Genomic DNA, 26458 nt, shown 5'->3' on the forward strand with positions numbered 1-26458 from the left:
CAAACTCACAGAGATTCTCCTGCTTCTGCATCCCAAATGCTGGGACTAAGACATGTGCCACCACACCTAGCTCATATTTTTAAATTTCACGTTACTCATGAGTGAACTTAAATTAGAATGCTTCATTTTGTCCTAAAATGTTGGAGAATCCTTTCCATTTGTGTTATTTTATAGCCACCCCTGTCTCATAATTTATATTTTATTAGTACCCAGTATTAAATATATTAAATTTAATATTCTTGCTCCATAAAATTATAATTAAAGCGTTGTTAAACCTGATGCTTCATCACTTAGGACCTGGAAGTCCAAGTGAGCTCTGGAACTCTCTCTTTTCTGACTTCCATCTTTATGTTGTTTGAAAGCTGGTATTTTACTCCTATGGAGACGGGGCTGCAGAGATGGCTCAGTGGTTCAGGGCACTCACTGCTCTTGCAGAGGACCCAGGTTCTGATCCAGTACCCCTCATAAGTGACTCGCAAATGTAACCCCAACTCCAAGGGATCTGACATCCCCTTCTGGGCTCTGTGGGTACCTGTGCGCAAGCAAGAGTGCTCATGTGTGTGTGCGCGTGCACATGCACAACAAAAAACCAACCAATAAATACGCAAACAACTGTTTTGTTTGACTGGTTAGTTTTAGCTTTTTTAAGACAGGATCTCAGACTACGTATCTCTGGCTGTTCTGGAACTCAATTTGTAGACCAGGCTGGTCTCAAATTCAACAGAGATCTGCCTGCCTCTGCCTCCCAAGTGCTGGGATTAAAGGCGTATGCCACCAACTCCTGGATCTGTAAATCTTTCGGAAATGAAAATAACAGCCTGCTGGGATACATTTTTCTTGCACCAAAAACCTCCTTCAAAAGTAACCAGAATGGGCTGGACAAAAAGCGCAAGCCACACCAGTATGAGGACCTGAGTTTGGATCCCCAGCACGCACATTTTAAAAATAAAAAAATGCTGGTGTGGCCATGTTCATCTGTAACCCAGTGTGGGGGGCAGAGACAGGTGACTCCCCAGAGCTCACTAGCCAACCAGTCTAACCAGTCCATGAATGTTTTGTTCAAAGGTAAGGCAGAAAGAGCTAAAGAAGACACTAGGTGTCAATCTCTGATCTCCACACATGTACCCACATGCACACATACACACACTCATAAACATGCACATACAAAAAGGCAAAAAGAAATCATCAAAAGATGCTGTTCATCTTACCTGCAGATACAGTTTGTCTGCTTTCAGCTTGCTTTCCAGTTTCAGCAGCCTCTTCGCTTGTTCTGGAACATCCAGCTTCATCTTTATCATGCACTTTGTTTCCCGCACAACTTCCAAAATTTTAGGGTCAAAATTAACCAGCAACTTCCCCGTTTCCGGATGCCGCACAAACAGCGTGGCTTGCAAAGCTGCAAGTGAACCAGTACCAGCATTGATTTCCCTTCATCCTCTTCTGCTTCACCACAGAAAGGCAAAGCGATAGTCCTGGGTCCTACAGTGCTAAGGCAAAGTCTCTCGCATAGAGTCAGTCAACAAGACTCAGAGAAATGAAGACCCGGTATATACAAAGCCATGGCTCAGATCCAGAGAGAGAAAGCCGGATGGGTGAGTGACAGGCTTTATGGCATGAACCGCTATACTTCCTCCAGTGGGTTATAGGGTCTAGCTATGGCTTATTTTTATGGATTGTAACTTAACTCTTGTTCTCCCTTCCTGATGCTGTGATAAAATGCACTGACCAAACTAACGTTGAGGAAGAAAGGACTGACTTGCCTTTCCTCTCCAGCTCCCAATCCATCAAACCAAAAAGGAAGCCTGCTTGTTACCCCACATAGCATTGGCTCCCACCCAGGAACTCACCTCACAGCCAAAAAAAGGTACAGAAGAAACAAGAGACGATGCCGCTTGCTAGATGACACTCAGGCCTGCTTATACTTAGGTTTGGTACCACCCACAGTGGGCTAAGCCCTCTTGTATCAATTAGCAACCAAGACAACCCCTTCCCCAGACCTCTGGCCATTCTGATTTAGTCAAGCCCTCTGAGGATGTCCACTTAGATACAGCTGTGTCAAGCTGGCCATTAAAGCTGACCAGACAGCCCCTGAAAAGAGATCAGAATGACAAACGGCATACTGATGACGAGATCTCAAACTCGTCTCCCTGACCCCAATCTGACTTCTTTGGGGAGGTTTACCTGAATTAAAACCTCACCCAGACATCGTATCACTTAGCTGAATATCACCAAGAGGTTTTGTTTGTTTTGTTTTAGATACCTAAGTTCATGTAGCCCAAACTGGCCTTGAATTCATTCTCTAGCCCAGGATGACTCCAAGCATCTGACCTCATGCCTCCACCTCCAGAATGTTGAGATCACAGGTGTGCACCACCACCTCCTAGCAATACTTAGTAAATAACACTGAGTCCTGACCTCTTAGACTACAGACATGTTTGGGGTTTTTTTCCACACTACATACCACACAAATATCATTCATACAAATAAGCACATTAAGATAAGCTTTTTGATCCTAAGCAAGCCTGGACACCAGAGTTTGATTCCTGAGACTCACATGGGAGAAGTAAAGTTATCCCAAAGTTGTCCCCACTTCAACATGCAGGCTGTGTCATGTGTGAATGCAGAAACACACACACACACACACACACACACACACACACACACACGTTTTAAAATGCAGAAAATGTAAATAGAGCTTTTATTATAAACTGAAATATACAACCTCTAAAGATTCTTGTTGGGGCCTTAGATGACTTATTTATTTTTATTTTATGTGTGTGGGTACTTTGCATGCATGTGTGTCTTACAAGACATATAAGAAGTGCCCATGGAGGCCATTAGAGGGCGTCTGTAACTAGAGTTACAGATGGCTGCCTAGTGCGTGCTGGGACCTGAGTTTGGGTCCTCTGTAAGAGCAGCCAGTGCTCTTAACCACTGTGCCATCTCTCCGGCCCCTGAGATTATTCGTTAATGTAACATGGATTACTTCCAGAGGCATAATAATAAAAAATAATTACTTCTACAGGCTTATATGTATTCACTCAAATTACGTCTTATTTCAACAAACTTTATTAACACAGAATTTCATTATAATCACAGACCCCACCAAGTCTCATGTGACCTGATAGAATGCCACACCATCAAATTTCTAGGAAAATAAAGCATTCCCTAAAACCCTCTGAAGTTGGCTGGCTTTTACTCATTGGATAAAATTAGTCTTAGAGAGGGTCCCTTTAAAAGATGATTTTAATTTATTTTTAAATATGTTATTGGAAGGATGTGCTACAAAGCACCCAGAAGGCAATCTGTGGAGTCAGTTTTCTGCTTCTATGTTTAAGTGAGTGCCAGGGATTGAACTAAGGTCTCCAGGCTTGTGCAGCAAGCTCCCTTACACTAGCTGAGACATCCTGCCAGCCCTTAGCAAGGTTCCCAATGGAATCAGTTTTCCTGAGCCTCTCAGCTAAGAATTGTATCCAACATATTTGGAATCCTCTCGGAATTGGGTTAGAAATCACATGTCCACTCAGGTAAATCCCAGAACAATACTCATTTAATAAAATCTGGCTACCTTAAGGCTGTACTGAACTTGCACAACAGAACAAAAGGATCAACAACATCAGTAAGACAGATGCTAAGGATAGTCAGGAGGGGCCGCTCCAGGCCAGGGTGACCATCTGAGACCTGGTGGATCTCTACCTGAGAAGTTCTGTGCAGTATCCATCAGAAGGAGGCCCAGGCATCAAACTGAGCACAGTCAAGTATGGTCAAGTCATACAAGGGGAAACCATCCAGAGCCATTCATTTCCTATAGCCTAGGATGAAAAACTTCGACTTTAAACTGCTGGCTTTGCTTGGGAGCACTTCTGGTCATTAACCCATTGCAATGAGTCTGTTGTACCTTCTAGCGTCAAATGATGTCCTTGAGAGCAATGAACATTCCAGAAAACTTGATCTCTACCTATTGAGCCAGGGTCTTTCACTAGTACGGAACACACCAATTAGATTATACTCCCTGTAAGGGTGTCTGCCTGACTAGACTAGGGGTCTGCCTGATCTTAACCCCCCAACACCCCACCACCACCCCTGGCTTTTTTACATGAGTTCTGAAGACTAAACTCAGGCATTAAGCAACTGAGCCATCCTCCCAGCCCTAACATAAACCTTGATGACCCTCACTGTTTGTAAAGGGAGTGCCGACCGTCAAGAGAACCATGCAGTCATCTGAAATGAAGCCCCACATGGGAGCCTTCAACGCACCATACTGCAGCTGTGAAATCTCTTTGACCCAGGCTGTGTGGTAGACCACCTCGAATTCCACCAGCACGTACGAGATCTTGTTATACTGGCGGATGACAGCTTTGCCTTCAGCGCTTGACAAGATTTCTGAGTTTTTCTGGGGGGTGGGGAGGGGAGAAAGTTACATTTTAAAAAAAAAAATTTTTTTTGCAGACTTTATTCCAAAAAAAAAAAAAGTCTACTTATCCTGACATCCAATAGTCACGGCAGCCTTTTAGATGCCGTGGAATGAAAGGCCATGGAGGAAGGCCATGGAAGCTGGAGACGGAAGGAGAAGGGGCGTTACCCTAGAAAGAAAGGACTGAAGAAGAATCCTGCCAGCCCACAACCAGCCAGAAGAAGCAGCGCTCTCTGTCTCCAGTGTCTCCTCCCTCCCCATTTCCCTGGACAAGGTACAACTGGCTGATTTTACTCGAACTGCTATCAGGGCAAATTCCTTAATTATACAGGGTGGTGGGGGTGACTCAAGAAGTGTTCCATTAGTCAACCTTGAAAGGAGTCACTGTACCTGTACCTGTGTCATACTGTACCCTCCTAGCACAGCAGTTCAGGCTCTTGTTAGGGTTTAAATGTCTTTTAAGGTTTTTTTTTAACTGTTTCTTATGTGTCTATGTGAGGACATGTGCACTTGAGTGTAGGTGCATAAAGAGACCAGAAGAGGGCGTCAGAGCCCTTGGAGCTGGAATTACAGGCGATTATGAGCCACCCAGCATGGGGGCTGGAAACTGAACTTGGGTCTTTTGCAAAAGTAGTATCTCTCCACTCCCAGTTTAAATATTTGCAAATATGCAGACTAACGAAGCAAGGCAACAGCAGGAACTTCACATTCAGTAATGCCCAGAAACAAAATTACTTGAAGGATGTGGTCCTGTGGTTATTTTGTTCTCTGTTCAGACATAAACTATAATATCAAACAAACCAGACTCTATTCTGGTACACTCTTAAACAAATAAAAACAAAATGACAAAGAAAAGACAAAATGGCATTCCCAGAATGCTGGCAGGATCTACAAGGACTCTGCTCTTCAGAAATCAGATAATCTTATTCTGTATATACTGCTGTGTCCTGCCTGGGGCTCGGTTCTTCAAAGAGGAAAGCACTTGGCATCCCATCTCGGCTTTCATTAAATATACATCAGCACCTATCCATCTGCACATGCAAATAAGAGTCAGGACACAGCTTACACTCTGTGTTTTTAAAAACAATTATTTTTAAGAGCCTTTATAAAGTGTCTTCAGTTATTAAAAGACTTAAGATTTGCCAACTATAATTGAACTGGTTGGTCTGCTGAACATGACAAGATTGACTTCGTCCCTCTCTGGCATGTTTATAAGCTAATTTTTTTTTCTCTCGGTAAAAGCATTGGTCCTGACTACTTGGTTGGCATCAATATTTGAGGGCAGGATGAATTTGTAATGTAATTTCATTTCTACACCACCATGATTCACATAGAAACTGTGTGATTGGCTTACAAAGAAATAGTTGATGGGCTCATTTATCCGGCGGTAGAGCTGCCTCACCCAGAGAATTTTTCCTGCTATGGGGGGCATGTTGCGAGCGAGAGGGGGGTCATCTTTCTGAGAATGATAGAGCTGTAATTAAAAAAATATAACGTTAATGTTTGAATTCAACACAGTGGAGAAGGCAACGAAATTTACAGCTACATTTGAATAGGTGGTTTCACCATGATTCACAGGTTGGGTGCCCAAGAGTTAGTCAATAAATATGCAAATGAGCTTCAGAACCAATGATCTGAGGCTCAGAAACAATCACGTCTCACTGAGTGGCCTAGGCTGGCTGCCAGCAAGCCCCAGGAGCCACCTGCCCTCACCAAGGCAGCATGGGGGTGACAGGTGCATGCTGCTGCTTTTATTATCTGAGTGCTGGGGATCTGAACTCAGGTCCTCAGGCTTGTACAGCAAGGCTGTCACCCCAGCCCCTTACCTCATTTGGAATGTATGCCTACCCCAATGGTTGTGTTGTTTGGAAAAGTTGTGGAATCTTTAGGAGGTGGAACCCTGGAAGTTATACCCACTGATCCAGTCTGGCTGGCAGTCATGTGAATAGTCTCAGGTCTACACCCCATGAGAATAGCCTCAGGCCTACACCCCATGTGAATAGCCTCAGGTCTACACCCCATGTGAATAGATTCAGGTCTACACCCCATGTGAATAGATTCAGATCTACACCCCATGTGAATAGCCTCAGGTCTACACCCCATGCGAATCAATTCAGGTTTACACCCCACGTGAATAGTCTCAGGTTGCCACACAGAGCCATTCCACTATGGCAGGCTGAAACACAGTCCAGCATGAATCTTCCCCCCTATAAATACTTTGCACAGAATCTCGGTGACAGGGGTGCAGACATAGTTAACAGGCATGTATTCTTTTCTATCCTTATCTGACGTTTCAAGGCAGGATCCCAAAGACAATACTCATAGCTACATTGTATCTGGTATAGTCCAGCATCTGCATTTCTCTGTGCAAAAATAACCTGACTGGGCTCTGCTATATAATCTCCGGAAGACTGGAACAAAAGCACAGTTTATAACAGAAAACAGGGGTGGATCTGGCAGTCCCAGGACTTACCATGGAGACCCTCACACTCAGAGGGGAGCCTCCAGGAGGAATGTGCTGAACACCCTGGCAACGGAGAAGGTTTTCAGAGCCTCCCTCCCCATACTAACCCATTCTTCTGTGTATATGCAGGATACTTACCTTCTTGGTAGCTTCAAGTTCAGCCACATAACATTGAAGAATCCGCTCAATTGTGTGATTGATTTCCAGTTGAAGGCAGGGAATGTTCAGCTTCTGAAACCTGAAAGTAATTGAAACTGGGTAATTAAAAGGGAAATGAGAAACGTATTACAGAATGGCTGGGGTACTAAATATCTGCTCAATCATTTGATAAACGTTTATTCCAGGCCCCGTGCATTTTCCTAGATATGTAGCAGCCAACAAGGCAGGCGCACTCAGCTTTCCTGGACCCTGGAGCTACCACTTAGAAAGGCAGATACTGCAATAATGGGCTGCCGGTCAATATCACACATCTACTCAGAGACTAAATGACGCCTGGGAGGAACCAGGACCACACTGTTCTGATAATAGAATGAACTGACCAATAGCCTATTATAGGCAGAGAGAGCAATGGGAGACAAACAGGGGTGGGGAGGTCACCATTAAAATGCCACCCGCGCTGTCACTTGTCAAAATCATTTCATGCCCGCTTTGAATCCTGTGGTTGTCTCCTGGGAGATCATTGTTATCACAGAGATGTGGATAAAGCCAACAGAAAACCAGATGCCCTGACTCACAGGAAAGAATTTAACAAGGGACCTCTGACATGGGTCTTGTCTCTTATATCTGTGTATGGATGTGGTGTGTGTATGTCTACATTATGTACGTCTCTTTCTGTCTGTGTCTGTCTCAAACACGTATGCAAACACACACACACACACACACACACACACACACACACACACACACACACACACAACCTCTAGTCCAACTTCTCTCTCTAGTCTTGACTTCCGCCATCCATGGCAAGCACTGCCAATGGGAACAGGGGAGAAACGAGACTGGGGGAGCATATTTCAAGTGCTCTCACCATAAACAGCGTGGGGATGGGGGGTAACTATCCAAGATGAAGGACGTTACTTTCTCGACTGTGTTGACCATGTTTCTTGTGTATATCAACCAATCAAATATATCTGTCCTAGTTTGCTTCTCTTGCTGAGGTAAACACCACAAAAAACTTGGGGAGGAAAGGGTTGATGTCAGCTTGCAGCTCCCAGGTCCCGATCCATCATGGAGGGAAGCAGGGGTAGAAACTCAAGGAAGGAACGTGGAGGCAGGAACTGAAGCGGGAGCTGGCTTCTTCCAGACTCCCAGAAGCTGCCTTTCCTACACAGCCCAGGCCCATCCGCCTAGGAATGGTGCCACCTACAGGGGGCTAAGCCTGCCCACATCAATTCGCAATTAAGACAAATGCCCCCACACACGTGGCCACGGGTCAGTCTGGCAGAGCCGTTCCTCAGCTGAGGCTCCCTCTTTCCAAGTGACTTTGTTTCAAGATAACAGCTGAAGTTAACTGTGACAATATGCAATCGTGTTCTTTGGAAATTCTTTCCCCAAGTAAAATTAAACAGTAGTTATTCCCTCTCCAATAATAACTATGAAATTAAAATGAAGGATATTACATGGCTGGGGCTAGGAAGCCATGTGAGACTTTCTTATGAAAGACTTTGTTATAACTTCTGAATTCAGAGGAGCACCTAGTATACACCTGTCCTCCCAGCACCTTGGAGAGGGGGGCAGGAGGAGGAGGAAATTAAAGGTCTTCCTTGGCCACAGAGCAAACCTGAGGCCGGCCTGAACTATAGTAGAGCTTGTCTCAGAAAAAAAAAAATCTAAAATGGTATGAAAAATAATGCTCTGTATTCCAAAAATCTAATTAGTGGTAAATGAAAAGTTAATGTCTATAGCTTTTAAGGTTTATAAAGCAGAGGTTGCTAGAACATCAAATTTGAAATTGTGTACATTATTTTTTTTGGTGTGTGTGTGTGTGTGTATGTGTGCATTAATGTGTGTGCAGATGTGTGTGCACAATTATGTGTGTGCAGATACATGTATGTGTGGGTGCAGGTGCGTGTGTACAGATGTGTGTGTGTGCAGGTACATGTATGTGCAGGTGCATATATGAGTGCAGGTGCCTGTGTGCAGTTATGTGTGTGCAGGTACATATATGTGCGAGTTCATATGTGAGTGCTAGTGCATGTGTACAGGTGTGTGTGTGTGTGTGTGTGTGTAGAGCCCAGGGTACAACCCCAGGGGTCATTCCTCAGGTGCCATCTGCCCTTATCTTTTTTTCGAGACAGGGCCTCTTACTGGCCTTGAACTTACTGATTCAGCTAAACTGCATGGCCACTGTGCCCCAGGGATTCTCTTGCCTTTGCCTCCCCAGGAATGGTGGGCTACAAACATGCCCTACCATGCCCGGCTCCCTTCTTTCTTTATCCTCTTTTTACATGGGTTCTGGGAAGTGAACTCAGGTCCTCCCCATCACAAAGCAAGCACTTTACCACTTGAGCTGTCAGAAACTGTGCCTTCTGAGGACCCACCCTCCTCCTGCCTCTGTAATAAATACCTCTGAAGCAGCTGCAGCGCCTGCTGGGAAGACAAGATCTTTCCGAAGGTACTGTTCATAAACGCCTGTATCTGTATCTAAAATAAAAGGTCGACGTTCAAGTTATGTCTACACAAAGGAGGTTAGTTTTGTTAGCAACATTCCTAAAGACTCAGACACGTCTACCTTCTAAGTTCCTAGTAATGTACAAGGTCCCTGTGATGGCCACACGGCTACCGAATGTCACCGCTTAGCAGTGAGATGTAGGTAAATATGGAATGCACACTGCATGGCACAGACTCAGTACCCCTCCCCCCCATAGATTATATAAAATACTTCCTTCATGAGTTAGACATTAACGGCATGTAAAAATTATGACACTCTGAATAGCTTGGAGTAGTCACAGAATATTATTAAAGCTAAACTCACCTTCTTTTTAGTCTATTCATGAGGCTGCTAGGAAAATGAAAGGACCTTGTGTGGTTTGCATTTGTAGCTTGTGGTTGGATATTCTGATCGAGAGGGTATATAAAGGTGTGAGGGCCCCCAGCTAAACGGTTTTCCTTGAGAAGTTTGTCATTTCCAAGCCTGGGTCAGAAGATGTGAGCTGCCACACTACCGCCCCAGGAAACCTGGCTGCTGTGACCCGGTAGGAACATAAGGCAGAAAATGATCCTCCAAGACTCCCACCATCCCCAGCAATGGGCTTCAAGCTTTTGGCCCTGAGAGATGGAACTAAAACGGCTCCTTATAGATGCATATTCCATGTGGAAGGTATTGGGATCGGTAGTCAAATGGGTCACACCCACAAGTCAGTCAGACACTGGCAAGGGAAGTTCAAATAATGGCACCACAGTCAAGTTATCTATCAATAACTACCAAAGGGCTTAAATGAGCTGGGTTTGATGGCACAGACCTATAATCCTAGCACTCAGGGGACAGAAGCAGGAAACCTACAAAAGCTGAGGCCAGCCTGTACTATGTACAGAGATCCCGTCTCAAACTGAAGGGCTGGGATGTAGCTCAGTGGAACAATGCCTGCCTAGCTGGGACCAATCACCAGTCCTCAAGAAAGGAAATCATATGGACACTAGCTTTATTGAAAGCTAGAATTTACATCTTTCATAAGATATAAGCTTCATTAATAAATCATAAAGTTCTCAGAGAACAAAAATTTTAATTCCTGCTGCCATGAATATTTAACTCCCAATGTATTTTGGAAGTAAACTCCATCTAGCTCAACTAGCCAAAATGAAAAGTAATAATGGGAATACGTCTTGATATCAGAATCTAGTTTTCAAAAAAACGGAAGGGAAGCGAAAACTAAGCTAACTTTTCAGGCCTGATGATGTGGAGCTATAATATTAGCTATTCTGTAGGCTAATGGAGAAAGATCACAAGTTCAAGGCCTATCTTGATTATCGGAGAGATAGTAGGAATTGTCTTATTAATACTGAAAATTACATGTAATACAAATTTAAAAGATTTTTTTTTTTTTTGTTTTTTCAAGACAGGGTTTCTCTGTAGCTTTGGAGCCTGTCCTGGAACTACCTCTTGTAGACCAGGCTGGCCTCAAACTCACAGAGATTCGCCTGCCTCTACCTCCCGAGTGCTAAGTTTAAAGGTTTGCGCCACCACCGCCCGGCTTAAAAGATTTTTTTAAATGAGACAAAAATCTTATTTTTTCCTTCACTTTCACATCAAAAAAAAAACTGAATTTCAGAAATTGGAAAAGGAGGCCAGTGAGAAAACTCACTGGGCAAAGGAATTTATACCAATGGTTAAAATATCCTTTGGATGTTTAGTTATCGTGTGTGTCTTTCATTGGGTATACTCATTTCTCATAAGGCAAAAAAGCTGAAAGGCTAGAGAAATATGACCAGTGAAACACATGGGTTGCAAACATGAAGACATAAGCTCAGATTCTGGGGCAGTCTGCATAAAAATGCCCCCTGTAGACTCACAGGGAGGGGCATTATTGGAGGTGTGTCACTGGGGGTGGGCACTAAAGTTTTAGAATCTCAAGCCAGGCTCACTGTCACACTCTCTTCCTGCTGCCTGTGAATGCAGACATAGAACTCTAGGCTTCTTCTCTAGCACCATGTCTGCCTGTCCACTGTCATGCTTCCCACCATAGCAATAATGAATCAGCCTTCGAGCCTATAAGCCAGTCCTGGTTAAATATTTTCCTTTATTAGAGCAACCATGGTCAGCCGGGCAGTGGTGGTGCACGCCTTTAATAACAGCACTCAGGAGGCAGAGGCAGGTGGATCTCTGTGAGTTTGAAGCCAGCCTGGACTACAGAGCGAGTTCCAGGACAGCCAGGGCTACACAGAGAAACCATGTCTTGAAAAACAAAAAACAACAAAAAAAGTAACGGTGGTCATGGTGTCTCTTCACAGCAATAGAAACCCTAAGAGAAACAGATCCCCAGAGCCTACATAAAAAGCAAAGAATGATACTGTATGCCTGCAAGCTCAGGAATAACCCAAGATCACAAAAACAAGTGGGCCTGCTAGCCTGGTCTACATGGGAAAGTACAGGCTAATGGCAGGTCCTATCTCAAATCAAAGGTAAAAGACACCTGAGGTTGTCCCCTGGACTCCACACCTTGCACATTAAATACATACATACACATGACCCCACAAACCCATGTGCATGTGTACTCACATACACATAAAAATGGAAAAGGTTTTGTGGATTGCTTTAAAAATTATTCACCCTGCACATTTTTAAAGCAATGGGAATATAATAACTAGTGAATATGTGTGGGTAGAGAGACAGCTCAGCAGTTAAGAGCACTGGCTGCTATTCCAGAGGACCTGGGTTCTATTCCCAGTACCCACATGTGTTGGGGATTCCTGCCATTAAGGTCACAAGTCCACCCTGTCTGGAGAGTTCTCTGAGCTCAGCACAAAATGGAGGACTCCCTTTCTCAGCGGGGCTTCCTCTTCTCTGCCTAAACCTTAACTGATGAGTATCTCTAAACACAGATGCCTGACCTTATTTGGAGGATGACCCTGCACACAGCTCCCTACAAACGCTGCTCTTTCCTCCCGCCCATATGATAATTAGGGGCTGCGGTTTGACCAATCAGCTCTTCCGGCCAGTGACCCTAGGAACCCTTATATACTTTACCCCTAGAGCAATAAAACGAGCTGTCTCTCTGAATTCTTTCTGTCATACTCACAGCCATCAGGCCCTGCTCACCGCTTCTGCTCCCTTCACCCTCAAGTGCCAACAACGCGGAGGAAAAGGAGACACCCACACATAGTGGCTCAGTCTACTCTAACTCCAGTTCCAGGGAATCTGATCCCCTCTTCTGAGGGCATCGGGCACACATGATATACAGACATGCATACGAACAAAACTACCATACAAATGAAAGGAAATAAAATTTTTGAAAAGAGTAAACACATGAGCATTGCTCCCCATATGTATTTGCAGGAACAGGACCGAGGGGCACCATCAGCTACGCTTCTGGTTTTCTCAGTGCAAGCTCGTGCGACTACTTACCTCTAAAGTATTGATTTTTGACATAAAATCCGAGAAATCTGTGTCAAATTCTGTTCTTCGTGGATCCAGGATGTCATACTGGTTTTTCTTAATCCCTTGATAGATGTTTTTGAATTTTATCGCCATGATATCTATTCCTTCGATTGTAGAGTTGTTCAGGGCTGAGTACGTTTGCACAATGGTTATCATTTCTGTAATCTTCAAATGGAAATGCTAGATGGTTAGAGATGAGCTTCTGGGCCCCTTTCTCTGGCACAGGCTTTTTAATGAATCATTGAACTAAAAACAAACAAAAAATGCTGACATCCTGTACCTGTATCCTAACACTTGAAAGGAAATGGCAGGAGGATGAGGAATTTGAATGCATCCCCAGCAAATAATGAATCTGAGCCAATCTGAGCAAATCTCTGTGTGTGTGACAAGCTGGGAAGGCTGGGAATCCACGAGACCTGAGTGCAGTTTGTAAAACCCACATGGTGGTTCACAATCATTTAAAATTCCAGTTCTTGGGGAAGCTGGCAGCCTCCTCTGACCTCTGAGGGCACTAGGCATGCACACGGTACACATGCGGTACACACACATATAAGCAGGCAAAACACTCATCCAGGGAAAGCAACCTAAAACAACAAACCCTCATATCTACAAAGTATGCAGTTCTTTGCCTTGAGTGATTCCTGCTCTGAATCCCTGCTTACAATAATGTAGCTCAGAACTGTCCATGGAGAGATTATTTTTGACCAATGGCAGGAAAGGAAACGTGCCTCTCCTCAGCATGTCCTCCAAATACCGCGTCCCATGAAGACAATACTACTGGTTCTTTGACATGGCAAATTCTCGTGGATTCTCACTACACCACACAGACCATCCTTGTGTGCCCCACCCAGATGCGGCCTTGTCAGGGTGACAACTAGTCTCACCATACTTTTTCCATAAACCATTGTCTCAGAAATGCAACCACCTGAAATTTACAGTATGTTACAGGAGCTGTATAAACACGAGAAATGACTGGACTGGCTCCTAATATCAAAATTCTACATGCCTACTGTGTGAAGCAAAAGCCAAGACAGGAAGTCAACATGACTCACCTGATGCTATTCTGACCTCTAAGACACTGACTCTCCCCTACCACCCTACAATAGCCAGAAAGCAGGACATGATAAGAAAAAACATACAGTATGTGTCTTCATGTGGTTAGCTTAATTCATTTTATCCTCAGTTACATCTATCTCTCTGTATAATCACAAGATTTAATTTATTTTTTAATTATATATATGGGTGTGACTGCAATTTCCCCCAGAGGCCATAAGAGGGCCTGAGACCCATAGAGCTGGAGCTACAAGAAGTTGTGAGGGCTGGTAACCAAACTCAAGTCCTCAGCAAGAACAGTGTGTGCCCTTAACCTGAGTTATCCCTCCAGGCCCTCTGACTTCTTTTTTGAAACAGGATCTCTCACTGAACTTGGAGTTCCACCAGTTGCTGGCTGGCCAATGAGCTCCAGGGATCCACCTCTCTCTGCCCCACCAGCACTGGAGTTAGAGACGAGCACCACCATGCATAACCATTTGCAGGGCTGCTGGGTATCCTCACCCAGGTCCTTACAGTGCTCTGAAAGCGCATCACCAGAACCATCTCTCCAATCCCTTTATAGATCCCCAGAATGACTGACACCCAGGAACCTTTAGTGTTGCTGTTCTTCCACCTGAGAAGAAGCCTCCGTGTTTCAATCCCGGCACCCCCCGCCAGTCTTGGCTATCCAGGCTGCGCTGGCTGCAGCATGTTTACAGGGCTTGCCAACTGCACACATTTTCTCAGCTTAATATTGCGGTCAAAGGCACAAGCCTTCAAGTTCAGGACCTATCTGTGTAAGAAGAACTGAGGTCTTGGGAGAGGTGAAAGTTCACAATAGCCTTTGGCTGGCACAAGGCATTACTAGTTCGGGATGGGAGGGGGGGAGATCAGTTCAAACAAATGCAGTGATAGATGGGCAACCTAATTGGACAAGTTGGATCAACGCCGGGAAGAGACCTGAAACAATGGTCCTCAGTCACACTGCCTGAAACCCCAAAACAGCAGCCCCGTGCGGGTGGGAGTGGGGTCCTGTGACTGCAGAATGCTTACCTTCTCCAGTCTCTTACAGAAGGCTTCAAATTTCCCAAATATATACATCTCTGAAACCTCGAAGGACTTCTCCCCTGAGGACTCTAAAATCTGCTTCCTTGTCTTGTGGAAGGAGGCCTGGTACTCCTTGAAGAGGAAGATGCAGTCCTACAAGAGAAGGAGAAAAAGCACGAGGTGGCAGGTGACAGGCTCGTGCCAGCCTGGCCACACTGGCGCCATCAGCCCCGCAGACAAAAGCTGGCACTGTCAGCAGAAGACAGCAGACGTTCTCAGTCTCCGCCTGGGGAGTACAGCCTATGGACAACCATATCGCACTTTAAATGTTTTGTTTTTATTTTAAACTTTGTTATTTTTTTAAAAAAAAAAGGTTGCAAATAGAAAAACAAAAGAAAAACCACACACCAAAATTATCCAGACTCAAAGACTATACAACGCAATGAACTTCTAAATAGTTAGAGGAGCCGTTCAAAAAAAAAAAACTACAGCTTTTTGGAGACACATTCTACCCTCATTGCTCCCTTTTCACTATTTCCTCTTAACTCATCCCACACTAAAGCACATCTTTAGCTTTTGGTTTTATATTTTCACAGCTAATTAAGTGAAATGGCCGTGCGGGCAAACAGCCTTCTAATTCTTCGACTTGATACTCATAGGCACAGCTTCTCTCGACGTGGACCACAGGAGCTTGTCTGTGCACTGGGCAGCGGTCAGTGGAGAGCTGCAACAGGACCGGAAAGCTGAGAGAAGAGTCTGGGTGCTCAGCTCTACAGGGGACACTTATAGCTCCATGAGTTCAAGGCCAGACTGGTCTACAAAGCAAATTCCAGGACAGTAAGGACTGCTACACAGACAAACCTTGTCTTGAAAAACCAAAAGAACAAGAAACAGGTCAAGCCAGTTAAAATTCAGGCATCGAAGGGGTGGGGAAGCTCCAGGCCCCATCCCTAAGAAGAGCAACTGCCAGTTTATAACTGTAGGGGGACGGGGATTCGTTGTTTGAGAAGGGTGTGGCCACAAGTAGGGTTCTCATGCTACTGGGAGACCCATACCACAACCCCACACACACGGGCTACACTGACTGAACTCAGTGAGTCACAAACAAAAACAAAACACAGCAAGTTGGGAGAAGACCTGCTGGAGGGAATAGAGAGGAGGTTGGAGGGGAAAATGGGGGGTGAGCAGATGCCATCATATTTCATTGTAAACACGTATAAAATTCTCAGGAAACATAAGAAAAAGAAAAAAATCCTCAGAATCCCCCAGAGGCTTGGAAATTTTCTATGACGATATCAGTATTCAGCTGGCATCCGTGTTTGTACCAGCATACTAGTTTTTGCTGTTGTTTATATATATATAGTTGTCTCTCACTACATAGCCCAGTCTGGCTTCAAATTTGTGGTCTGCCTGACTCGGCCTCCTGGGTATTCCAGGCGTGCATCCCCACGTGGTCAGCACCAGCATTTGTTATACTGTGAATACACAACATGAAGACTTTGCATTGATAACCTGTTTTGTTAAGGCGGGGTCTTACTACATAGCCCTGGTTGATCTATGTAGACCGGGTTGGCCTTGAATTCACAGAAATTCACCTGCCTCTACCTCCTGAATGCTGGGATTAAAGGGATGCAACCCCGTTTCTCAGCTAGTTTTATTTTTTAAATACACACACAGCAAAGTTTCTCAATGTGGTGCTTTGACTAAGAATGCTCCCCCAGACTTACATCTGAGTGTTTAGGGGGCCGCATTAGGAGGTGTGGCCTTGTTGGAGTGGGTGTGGCTTCGTTGGAATAGGCGCTTCAATAGGCTTTTAGGTCTCAGGAGCTCTAGTTCTCTTCCTGCTGCCTGCTGATTTGCATGTAGAATTCCTAGCTCCTTCTCCAGCACCATGTCTGCCTGCAAGCAACCATGCTTCCCACCAGGACAATAATGGACTAGACCACTGAAGCTATAAGCCAGCCCCAATTAGATGTTCTCTTTTACCAGAGTTACCACGGTCATGGTGTCTCTTCACAGCAATACGACACTAAGACAGTCATTCAGCTCTTTCTTGGCTGTCCTTGCCCTCAGCACCGGCTCCGGAGAATTCTCATTTTTCTGAGAATTTTTTTTCTTGCTTAGTCTGACACTCTGTGTTTTAAGGGGCTCGGCACATCCCCTCTGATAAACGATCCTGCCCTTGCAGGGGTGACTTCTTTTATTTATTTTTCTTATTTGATTCTTCAACGCGTTTTAAGGGTATTGTCTGGACACATTTCAAAGCTTCTTCCAAAACTCGTGTTCTGCTGTCAAACAGTGAAAGCTGTGTGTGGACTTTCGAGTCACCCCGAAGGCATTTTCTTGCCGCTTTAGGCCCTGTCCTTTTGTAAGTTACTGCAAGCTGTTCTGCTTCTCAGCTTTCTTATGAGGGCTCAGTGTTTGACGATTCTTTTCTTTGTCGATTAGTGCTCTTGACACCAGAAAAACAATCTGTGTCCGTATGACAGGAAATAACTCTGCCTGGACTATATCTGGGGAGGGGAGACGCTTACAATCTCTCCGAGTAACTGCATGAGAGTCCTCTGGACAGTTTCCGCATTGGCCACTGATTTCTCTACCTTTTGTTGCTGTTGTGTGAGACAGGATCTCATGTATGTAGCCCAGGCTGGTCTCAAACTCCGTTTGTAGCCAAGGCTGACCTGGAATTCCCCATCCTCCCATCTCTACCAGCCCAGTGCTGGGGGCACAGGTGTGTGCCTCCGAGCCTCCTTTTCTGTGGTGTCTGAGATGGGACACAGAGACTCAGGCAGGCTTAGCTAACTACACCCTTAGCCCAATTTGTCCAGTTCTAGGATATGAGGCTCAGCTTCCTGTTTCTCTATTGTAGTTTGATCACAGATACTTAGCATGGGAGAGGGGCCTGGGGTGGGGCAGTCATCCCTGCCCAGGTAGGAGAGGAAAGACAAACCTGCTGGAGCCTGTCAGTTTCCCCAGTCCTCCACCACTTTGACCTGCACCTCTCGTTGCCACAGCGACACATTAAAGACTTATTTTTAATTGGGCGGGTGCACTGTGCGCAGGTGCCCACAGGGGCAAAGGCTTTGGGCCCCCTGAGATGAGTTACAGCACTCTGTGCTGCCGAGCCGGCTAGCCCCATCGGAGTGATGCATCAGTGACAACCCTTGTTCGCATTCTCACACTACGCCACTCACGGCAGCTTCCCAGTGAGCCATGTTTTATGAATGAGCAGAGTAAGTGACACTGAACTGGCAGGGGAGAACTTGATGGAAATGAAGGACTTCTACAAACCTGGATCTTTTTGAGGACGGCCGGTGTCTCCTGGTCCCACACATGGTTTGCTCCTCCATCAGTGATATACGCTTTGCAGGCTGTCACCATCTGGTTCGTGACCTAAAGCAGAGGCGGGGCGCAAAGTAGCCGTGGTCAACGACTTTGGAAAACATAGCATATATGATCAGTGTGATGATAAATGAACCTATAGAGTAAATAAATCACAATTTTAAACACACACACACACACACACACACACACACATCCAATCAAAATAAACCCCTAAGTCACATTTGCCTACAGCAATTCGGTCATTGGGGCCGTGAGTCCCAAAGTCAAGCACATTTTCCATCTGTCCTGCACACGTCCATTTAGGCCCTGACCCAGTCCAAAGTAATGACGGCTAGCCTTCATAAGATGTTAGGAGAGGGATTATAGACCAATGGTAGATTGCTTGCCTAACAAGATCAAGGCCCTGGGTTCCTCCCTGAGCATCACTCAAAACAGGTGCAGACTGTAATCAGCACTCAGGAGCTAAGGCAGGGGGTCAGAGGTTAATGGTCATTCATGTCTTCTACTACATAAGAGAATTTGAGGCCAGTTTGGGAATCCTGGGACCTTAGCAGAGGGGCTGAGAGAGAGATAGAATGAGAAAGGCAGAGACAGAGAAAGGGGGGGAGAGAGGGAGAAGAGGAAGAAAATGGTGTCCAGTACATACAGAGAACCTGGGGGAGTTTTTAAATGCACAGTGCATGCAAGATCACATCCACAGGCATATAGGACATAACTGGAGAAGGATGATCACTCTAGGAGATACTAAAGATTGGTGATAATGTGAGTTCAGCCTTAGTCACGGCCCTGCAAGACAAACGGAGAGCGACTTCAACAGTAGGCTCTGGAGCAAATGCCTTCGCCTGCTGAACCGTCTCTCTGGCCCCAGGGTTATTTTTTGCAGCAAAAGAAAAAGTAAGTCCCAAAGTGAGGCTATGTACAAGTCACAAAAAAAATCAGCTGTCAAAGAAACTTGCAATATGTAATTGTTAGCCTGAGTGGTTGCCTCAGTTAGTGTTTCTATTGCCGTGAGAAAACACTGGCCCAGCAGCTTAGGGAGGAAAGGGTTTATTATAGTATTATAGCTTTGTTTCCGCACCACTGCCCACCAGTGAGGGAAGTTAGGGATGGAAAGAGGAGCTGATGCCATGGAGCCATGCTGCTTACTGGCTTGTTCCACATGGCTTGCTCAGCCTGCTCTCTTATAGAGCCCAGGACCACCAGGCCAGTGACAGAGCTATCCACAATAGGTTGGACTCACCCACAGCAACCGACAATCAAGAAAATGCCCCAAAGTTTTGCCTACAGGTCAATCCTATAAAGATAATTCCCCATTAAGAGTCCAGACCCCCCCCCCAAAAAAAGTCAGGGGTGATAGCGCATGCCTTTAATTTCAGCACTCGGGAGACAGAGGCTGGAGAATCTCTGTGAATTCAAGGCCAGCCAGGTCTACAGAGAGAGGTTCCAGTACAGCCAAGGCTGCACTGAGAAACCCTGTCTCGAAAACCAAAAAAGAAAAAAAGAAAAAAGAAAAAAAGTTCAGACAACCCTCACTTTTGTCAAGTTGACATTACAACCATCATGTTCTGGTTCACAATGCTGAAAAAAATGTTAATAATCTGGAACCAAGAAAGATCTCAACCTGGAGCATCGGTAGCAAGAAGGAAGCCAAAGGGCCCAGAGGATTCCCCTGGTCATCTGGGGTGCGGCGTGTAGTTAGATCCCTAGTTCCTTTTATAGAACTGACGTGTGCTTTTACACATCTAATTCGATTCTATGTGAATGCTTCTTGGATAATTTTTTTTAAGTCTCTAAAATAATTAACCACATGATGATCATTTAAAACAAACTGAAGTCTTCTCTACTGGGTGGGAGCGAAAGTACTTGGAATGGCTAAACTGAAGAGAGCAGCGACCTTAAAGAAAAAGCCTGGGGCTGACCTCCGGCAGGAGAAAAGCACTCGTTACTACTCCTACTACAACTAACTCCAACTGACACCCCCAGCCCATCCCACTCCACTCCCAAATTTACTCCCACTTCCACCCCACCCGACCCCTACATGGAAGTGTGAAAATCCAGATCTCCGAGAGTCCCCAAATTTCCCAGCTCCCTCCTGTGGCTCAAATGAAAAGAACTATGAACTGTTTCATAGGACCCTGTGTGTGGCTTCTGATAGAAACTCACCATGATGGGCTGGCGGGCTGACTCAGCAAGTCAAGGTCCTTGCACCTCAAGCCAAGTGGCCTGAGTTCAATCCAAGGGCCAGTGCAAAGGTAGAGAGAACCTGAGCCTGCAATGATGTCCTCTGACCTCCACAAGTTTCTGGAGCACAGTTGCGCCCCGCTATACACACCATACATACAAACATACACTTAATAATAATAATAATAAAAGAATATCACCTTAATGAATAAAGAGGTCATCCTTTCTGATGTGTTGTAGTACCTCGACACGCTGTGAATCATCCTGATGGCATTAATCAAGTTCTGTATTCCATGTGCCATGGACACCTAAATGGAGACACGGGAATGAACTCTGTCATGCATGCCGTTCTGGTTTGCTTCCCCTTGCTGTGATAAAACACCGTGGCCGAATGCTTCAGTTACACAAGTTAATTTTAGAAACCACACTTCTTCAACGTTTTAGATTCCGAGCCACAGCCCCAGGGCCTAGAAACTGCGCGCATACTCACCAGGTCGTAGTTATAGAGGGGCTGGCAGACTTTCTCCAGGGTGTACAAATACCGCACGTTATCTTTGGATTCATTTGCTGTGTCGGTGATTCTGGCATCCAAATCACGCCAGTTCTAAGGAATCAAAATTGCGTAAGAATTCAATCCACGCATCTTGGTGGGTTTCAACACAGTCATGAAATTCAAGCTGTTTCCCCTGAGCAAACATACACTGAAAAAATATTGAAGTGTGACTGGTATACTTTTTTTTTATTTTGAAAAAGATTTACTCGGGCTGGAGAAATGACTCAGTGATTAAGAGCACTGGCTATACTTCCAGAGGTCCTGAGTTCAATTCCTAGCACCCGCATGGTAGCTGACAACTGTAACTGTAGTCCCATAGGATCTTATACTCTCTTTTGATATGCAAACGTGCCTGCCGATAACACAACAATAAACATAAATAAACCTTTTTTAAGAAAATGATTTGCTTTTATTTTTATTTTTAAATTATGGGATTATGGGGGATGGGTGCACAATTGTAGGTACCTGAGGAGGCCCGAAGAGGGTTCCCTGGAGCTGGAGTTATAGGTGCTCATGAGCCACCTGATATGGATGATAGGTCCTTTGAAAGAGTAGTTAATTGCACTGAGCAATTTCTACAGTCCCTGGTATATCCTTTTCTCATAGAACTTAAGACGACATTATAAGCATGTTAATCCTTTGTAATTAACGTCCTGTCTATTGGCTTGGACTGGACCTGCTTCTACCTAGAGTGATTTTCCCAAAATAGGAACTTATGACATTATCTAATAGTTCGGATCTTCCACAGTGAGCCGCACTATTAGAACATGGCTCAAGGAAAATATACATATTAGCAAAATGGGACTCAGTTGGAAATCAACATCTTCTTCCAAGTCATTGAACTCTGAATCAGAAATATGGCTCAAAGGCTCGTGTTTTCAATGCTTGGTTCTCAATTCATAGGAATATTCTGTAGACTGTAGAGAGGCTTCAGGACAGTGGTTCTCAGCCTTCCTAATGCTGTGACCCTTCAACACAACTCTTCATGCCATGGTGACCCCCAACTATCAAATTATTTTCATTGCCACTTCATAACTGTAATTTTGCTACTGTTACGAATCATATGTAGATATCTGTGTTTTCTGATGGTCTTAGGCGACCCCTGTGAAAGGGTCATTCGACCCTAGGGGTCGCAACCACAGGTTGAGAGCCACTGCTTTAGGAGCTGGGGCCTGACTGATAGAGAGAGGAAGGCCTCCACATATGCCAGCTTATGTTCTCTGTCTCCTGGTCCGCCGCATATTAAAAGCTCTGCCACCTGCTTCTCCTACTGTGAGCTCCACCAGGCCTGCCCTGCAAGGATGGGCTAATACTTCTGAAACCATGAGCCAAGATGAAGCCTCCCTCCTTCCGTTATCTTAGTGTTTCCTCACAGTGCTGAGAGTCACAGAAAGCTAGTGTCAGAGACAGGAGGTCACGGCTGCAGCGACCCTGATCATGTGCTGGGGCCTTACAAACTGACCAGTGGATAGAGTGTGAGAGAGCTTGGAGCTGTGGGCTGGAGAAGCCTTCTAACACCGTGAGCAGAGCTCAGCGGGTCATCGTGGTGCGAACTTGGGAGGCCAGAGCGGGTCATTGTGGTGGAACTTGTGTTATCTTTCGGAATCAAGAATGGGAAGTGGGGCTGGTGGTGAGGGGTACGATGGAAAGACATTTGCTTTATAGCGACTGTCTAAACGTTTTACAAAAGAGAAAAAGGCATTATTGCATTTTCATACAGAGAAATACAAACTTTAAGGAGACAAAGAATAAGAGAAGAACATGGAAAGGATCGAGCTGAACTGTAAATTAGAATGACCTGTCAGGAAGGCTGGAGAGAGGGCTCAGTGGTTAGAGCACTGGTTGCTGTAGTAGACCAGGATTCGATTCCCAGCACCCGCATGACAGCTCACAACTGCTTCTAATTACAATTCCAAGGAACCCAATGCCCTCCTCTGACTTCTGCAGACATCAGACACTCATGTAGTGCACACGCATGCATACAGGCAAAACATGTGTCTGCATAAATTAGAAATAAATCTTTAAAAAAGAAATAATAAAATGATGCCAAGGAAAAAGAGGTGGAAAGGAGGGGTGGGAAAATGTATGCTGAGCAGAACTTTTGCTTTTGTCTTTTCATGTAGTTATTATTATTGTTGTTGTTGTTGTTGTAAGGTTCATTCCTTTTCTATTTTATGTGTGGAGTGTTTGTCTGCATGTATGTCTGTGCACCCACATGTGTGCAGTTCCCAAGGAGGCTAGAAGAGAATATCAGACACCCTGGAGCTAGGGTTAGGGATGGTTGTTTGAAACCATGCACAACCAGATCCTCTGTAAGAGCCGTCAAGTGCTCTTAACAGCCGAGTCATCTCCCCAGAGCTGCTCTATACCACAGCAAGTGTACACTGATTTACAATTCCCCAAACACTTTCAAAATAAAAATGATCACTTCTCTGGATGGCACTCCATAGATGAACTGTCAAAACTGAGAAATAAATCTTTGTTTTATCAACTGGAAACTACGGTGGTATACAAGAAAGCCCGATTCAAACGCTTCACACTTCTAAACACCTGACTGCTGTGTTAGAGAAACCATCTAATGCCACAGAACACAACGGAATGGTGGTCACAAAAGGCTGGAGAGGACCCCAAAAATACAACTAGACAGGAGGAACTCATTCTGGCTTTTCTATAGCACAGTAGGGATAACTGCTGATTAAAACCATCTATAGTGTTACGTCAAGAGTTCTACGAAAGAATGAACATGCAAAACGATGCATCCTTGTGGGATAGGGGCAAGAGCTTAGTCATTAAAGTGTCTTTATAAAATTAAGACCTGCATTTGACCCCCAGAATCTATGACTAAAAAGCTGGGTGCGATGAAACACATGTCATCCCAGAGCTGGGGAGCCAGAGCCAGGCGAATATCTGGGGCTCTCTGACCAGCCAGCCTCACCTATTTAGTGAGTGAGGTGGAGGGCAGAGAGATGGCTCAGCAGTTCATTGTGTTTGCTGCTCTGAGTCTGGTCCCCAGCTCCTGTGCCATGTGGCTCACAACTGCCTGTAACTCCAGCTACAGGTTATCCAACATTCGGGCCTTTGTGGGGCAATATCTGTGTGATAGACACACAAAATACGTGCCCAAACTTTAAGAAGCCGTTTGATAAGGGTAATTTTCTGGTAAGGCGTTCTAAAGTACTTCCAGGTTAACAACCGAAGACCTTTTACCTTTAACAGCTTGGAGTGTGCAACATTTAGCACATTTATGACAGCCTTGCAGCTGGACCCTTTAATCTGCTCGATGATGTAGTTGAACTTGGCTGACATACGTTTCCAGTGCTCCAGTTCAGTGAGTGGACCTGAATCATCGGCTTCTTTTCTCATCTGCTCACTCTCAATAAGGACCTGCAATTGAGTATCACACAACTATCTGTAGCCCCCTCTTCTGCTGCCATGGGTACTGCTGGCATATAGCACACATACATACACAGGCAAAACACTCATACACATAATAAAACAAAATAAACATTGTTAAAATTTCAAACTTTAATATCCCTAAAGACGCCCCACCAAATGAAAAGACATGACATAGGGGGGAACAACAAAGAATTAAGATTATGAAAGAGTATGTAAATAAAGTCTAGCAGTTCAATGAGATAGCGCCAGGCAATTCAAATGAAAACTCAGCAAAGGATTTGAACAGGCAAGTCGACAAAGACGCTGCCTAAGCAGTCATTTAATATGCTCAGCTCCAGTTGTATTCAGGATAGTGCAAGGTCAATCAAAACGGCAGTGCACATCTGATATAAGGGCAATCTGGCGATCCCGGCTATAAACAATGGCTTGAAGAAATGAGAGCAGCCATATGCTTCTGGAGAGTACATAAATCATCTCAACCACCACTGTACCAGTTATCTTTGATTGTCATATAAGACTCAGTGAGGAATAGCCTTGAGCAGGCTGGCCTTAACTAATGTGTGGGAAGACCCACCCGGTCTACCGTGGTGGCACCATTCCCTAGGCAAGACATCCTGGACTATGTAAGGATATATATATCCTTACATATATATATATATTATATATATATGTATATGTATATATATACATATATATCCATATATGTGTGTATGTGTGTGTGTATATACATATATATGTGTGTGTGTATATATATACACATTACCTCTATATATACGGGTAGGGAGGGAGCTGAGCACGAGTAAGCATGCATTTATTTCATTCTGCTCTTAACGATGGATGTTCCATGACTAGCTGTTTCAGATTCTTGGCGCCTTGACTTTCCTACAGTGGTGGGTAGGTGCCTGGAATTGTGAGCCAAAGTGAACCCTATCCTCCTTGATTTACTTGGGTGAGTGTGTGTGTGTGTTTGTGTGTGCGTGCATGCGCGTGTGCGTGTGCGTGTGTGTGTGTGAGGCTGGGAATTAAACTTAGGGTTTTATATGTGTGAGACAAGCACTCTACCATGAGTGCCTTTTTGTCAGGGTGTTTTACCACAGTACTGAAAGTAAAACTACAATAACCACTATTTGGAGGACACAATGCTATTCAATAAGAGCCCTCTACTCAAATGCTCGGAGGGATTCCACTAAGACTCCTGAGCACATGTAAAGGAAGCCTCAGCAAAGACCACTATTGCATATGCATTCCCGTCCTTTGTGACAGCAAAAGTAGAAGTGACTTACTGAGGGAATGGAAGATTAAACCTCTTTACTTAAATAATGGATAACAGACATAATTTAAACATTGAAAAGTCTATCAAACAAAATACAATTTCTTTTTTTAAGTAGCTCTTTCTGTCATCTAAGGTCACTTCCTTTTTAAAGATTTATTTTATGTACATGAGTGCTTGCTTGCATGTATGATGGTGGACCATATGCATTGTAGTGCCCATGGAAGTCAGAGAAGGGCATCGGATCCCCTGGAGTTACAGGTGGCTGGGAGCTGCTCTGTGGATGCTGAGAACTAAACTCAAGTCCTCTGCAAGAGCAACAGGTGTCCCTAAGTGTTGAACCATCTCTCCAGTCCCAAAATATGCTTTCTTTGTAGAGGACTACCAGACATCAGTTAAGAGAATGGACAAAATGCACGTGAGCCAACAAATGGATGACAGGGATTGTGACACGATGGTGTGGGGTTTGAAAAGTGATACCCATGGCATGGCAATGGGTTGGATGCTGATGCTCCCCCGCCAAACTCAAACGTCCAGTGTGATGACATTTGGAGGTAAGGACTTAGGGAGGTTATTAAATCAAGAGGGGTCTGCCCTTCTTAATATCTGCATCGCTATTGAGTGTGCATGCCCTTATGGATGCATGCTGAATGGAAGCCACA

General features: G+C 44.8%; 1 protein-coding gene across 1 annotated transcript in view; it reads right to left on the minus strand.

The window, feature by feature from the left end:
• The window catches only part of Dnah8 (dynein axonemal heavy chain 8), a 220937-nt gene that overhangs the window by 184455 nt on the left and 10024 nt on the right, over positions 1–26458 (minus strand). Inside the window, exons 7-17 of the mRNA XM_087898351.1 lie at positions 24338–24514; positions 21068–21181; positions 20778–20885; positions 18343–18444; positions 15058–15204; positions 12940–13137; positions 9445–9521; positions 7017–7116; positions 5769–5888; positions 4258–4393; positions 1209–1396 (exon numbers count right to left, since the gene is read on the minus strand). Of these exons, the coding sequence (XP_087754477.1) occupies positions 1209–1396; positions 4258–4393; positions 5769–5888; positions 7017–7116; positions 9445–9521; positions 12940–13137; positions 15058–15204; positions 18343–18444; positions 20778–20885; positions 21068–21181; positions 24338–24514 (1467 nt within the window). The remainder of the gene's footprint in view (positions 1–1208; positions 1397–4257; positions 4394–5768; positions 5889–7016; positions 7117–9444; positions 9522–12939; positions 13138–15057; positions 15205–18342; positions 18445–20777; positions 20886–21067; positions 21182–24337; positions 24515–26458) is intronic.

This window comes from Myodes glareolus, chromosome 18 (assembly GCF_982192425.1).
Source record: "Myodes glareolus chromosome 18, mMyoGla1.1, whole genome shotgun sequence".
NCBI classification, from domain to species: domain Eukaryota; kingdom Metazoa; phylum Chordata; class Mammalia; order Rodentia; family Cricetidae; genus Myodes; species Myodes glareolus.